Source organism: Octopus bimaculoides, chromosome 11 (assembly GCF_001194135.2).
Source record: "Octopus bimaculoides isolate UCB-OBI-ISO-001 chromosome 11, ASM119413v2, whole genome shotgun sequence".
Lineage (NCBI taxonomy): Eukaryota > Metazoa > Mollusca > Cephalopoda > Octopoda > Octopodidae > Octopus > Octopus bimaculoides.
This window is the reverse complement of record NC_068991.1, coordinates 7,540,956-7,542,849: the sequence shown is the minus strand read 5'-3', so window position 1 is coordinate 7,542,849 and position 1,894 is coordinate 7,540,956. Positions and strand designations below refer to the sequence as shown.

Genomic DNA, 1,894 nt, shown 5'->3' with positions numbered 1-1,894 from the left:
TATATATATGCACACCCACATATATGCACACATCTGTATGTGCATGTGTATGCATATATACACACACCTATACACACACACACACTCGCACGCACGCGCGCGCACACACACACACACACACACACATGCATTCACACATATGTATGAAAGGAAATTGAAGCTAGTCACAAAATTTAAAGCGTGTACTCTCAAGTATTTCAGTTACAATAACTGAAATTCATAGTCTGTTCTGTCAATTAAAAAAAAATATATATAAATAAACCAGTAACAACAACAACAACAACAACAACAGGTAGCTTTACATTACAAATAATTTTCAGGTTATTATATTATTTTTTCTTTTCTCTCCTTACAAATATCTAAAACTTGCTTCACTATGGAAGGCATCATGTATAGATTATCAAAAATGTCTAGTTTTGAGACTGGGGGTATTTTGGTTGCGTGGAAAAGTTGTTAGTAACAGAAGTAGTAGTTGTAGTAGTAACTGTCTTTTGTCCTTTTAGTAGTAAGTAAGTAAGTAATAACAGTGTAAATTAGTGAGTTGCCATTCACCGATTTAGCCTTTTTTTGTGTTCAGACTACGAATCTGATTCGGAGTCATTTCCTTCTGCTGCCATTTGGACATCAATTTCTGGTACATTCTTAATACTCCCTTCGAGTGTGTGCTCGATAGCAACTTTATAATTGTAGTGAGCTATATAGCGTACCCATTTCTCTGGTGGGGTAGGATTGCCACATGATATCGATCGAATCTGGCATTTGGAAACAGTGCTAGCTGGCATGGTAAACTTCACATCGCTGACCATCTCAAGGGAGTCGGGTATTTCATCGTGGGGTCCTAGGTCGAGTCTCAAGGTGAAAAGATGAGTTTTGTAAGCACCTGGAAAATAAATAAGTAAATATATATATATATATATAAGAAATCAGTTAAATATTTATACCATTTTTCATTTTATTGTCATCGGAGCATTGGGTTCAATACCACCCAACCTGAAGAAACATCTGGAAACTTTAGAAATACCCTACAATCTAGGAATTTTGCAAAAATTGGCATTACTTAGGACTGCACACATATTGCATAAAGTACTGTCTGTCTAAGGCCCTTGTAGTGACTTGACAGACAGTATAAAACCCTTGTAGACACAATAGCTTCAATCAACAACATCATGATATTGGATACTTTGTGATGTCTTAAATAATAATAGTTGTCCTTTTAATATTCCACGTTTACTATGCTAGCACAGGTCTGATAGGTTTGCAAAATTTTACTTTGCATTTCCACTCAGTCTTGTAAGACCTTACCCCCACCAACATTGAGATCTGGGCCTCACCAATTGCTTCCACACCTTCTGTGGCCTGCCTCTACTATATATAAACACCACTAACAGTATATTGTATAAATTTGTAAAACCATCCAACCTGCTGATATAGCAATTGAATTAAAAACAATTACGTTATCACATTGACACAACTTCACAACTTTATATGGTAGAGGATAGGTTCAATTGATTTAACCACTATTGATTGATGCTAGAGGGTGATGGCAAGTAAAATCAACTCTGGCAGATCTTGCACACAAACCATACCAAAATAGAACTAAATATCTCAAGGCATTTTGACCAGCACTATGCTGCTATTTCTGGTACTACAACGATTTCTTTTGTCTGAGTGTGTGGCTTGTTTGTAAAGAAAGCATGTCTAACTAACTGAGTAGACTCTCCTTTATTACATGTACTGACTTCACCAATCCCTCTGCAGTGATGAGAGAAGTTTGATTCCGATGTCATTTGAATATAGAAGTAGGAATCACCATAAAGTTTATTTTCAAGATAGGTTTTCCATGATTTAAAAGTAATTTATTTTTCTCAACTCTAAAAAATAAAATATACCAAAA

The 1,894-nt window shown here is 35.5% G+C and overlaps 1 protein-coding gene across 8 annotated transcripts in view; it reads right to left on the bottom strand.

Moving 5' to 3' along the window:
• Window positions 1-297: 297 nt before the first annotated feature.
• Window positions 298-1,894, bottom strand: part of LOC106874878 (mucin-17) — an 85,158-nt gene continuing 83,561 nt past the window's right edge. For all 8 annotated transcript variants that reach the window (XM_014922779.2, XM_014922780.2, XM_014922783.2 and 5 more), the window contains one exon: window positions 298-880. In XM_014922779.2, the coding sequence (XP_014778265.1) occupies window positions 579-880 (302 nt within the window). In that variant the 3' untranslated portion in view covers window positions 298-578. The remainder of the gene's footprint in view (window positions 881-1,894) is intronic.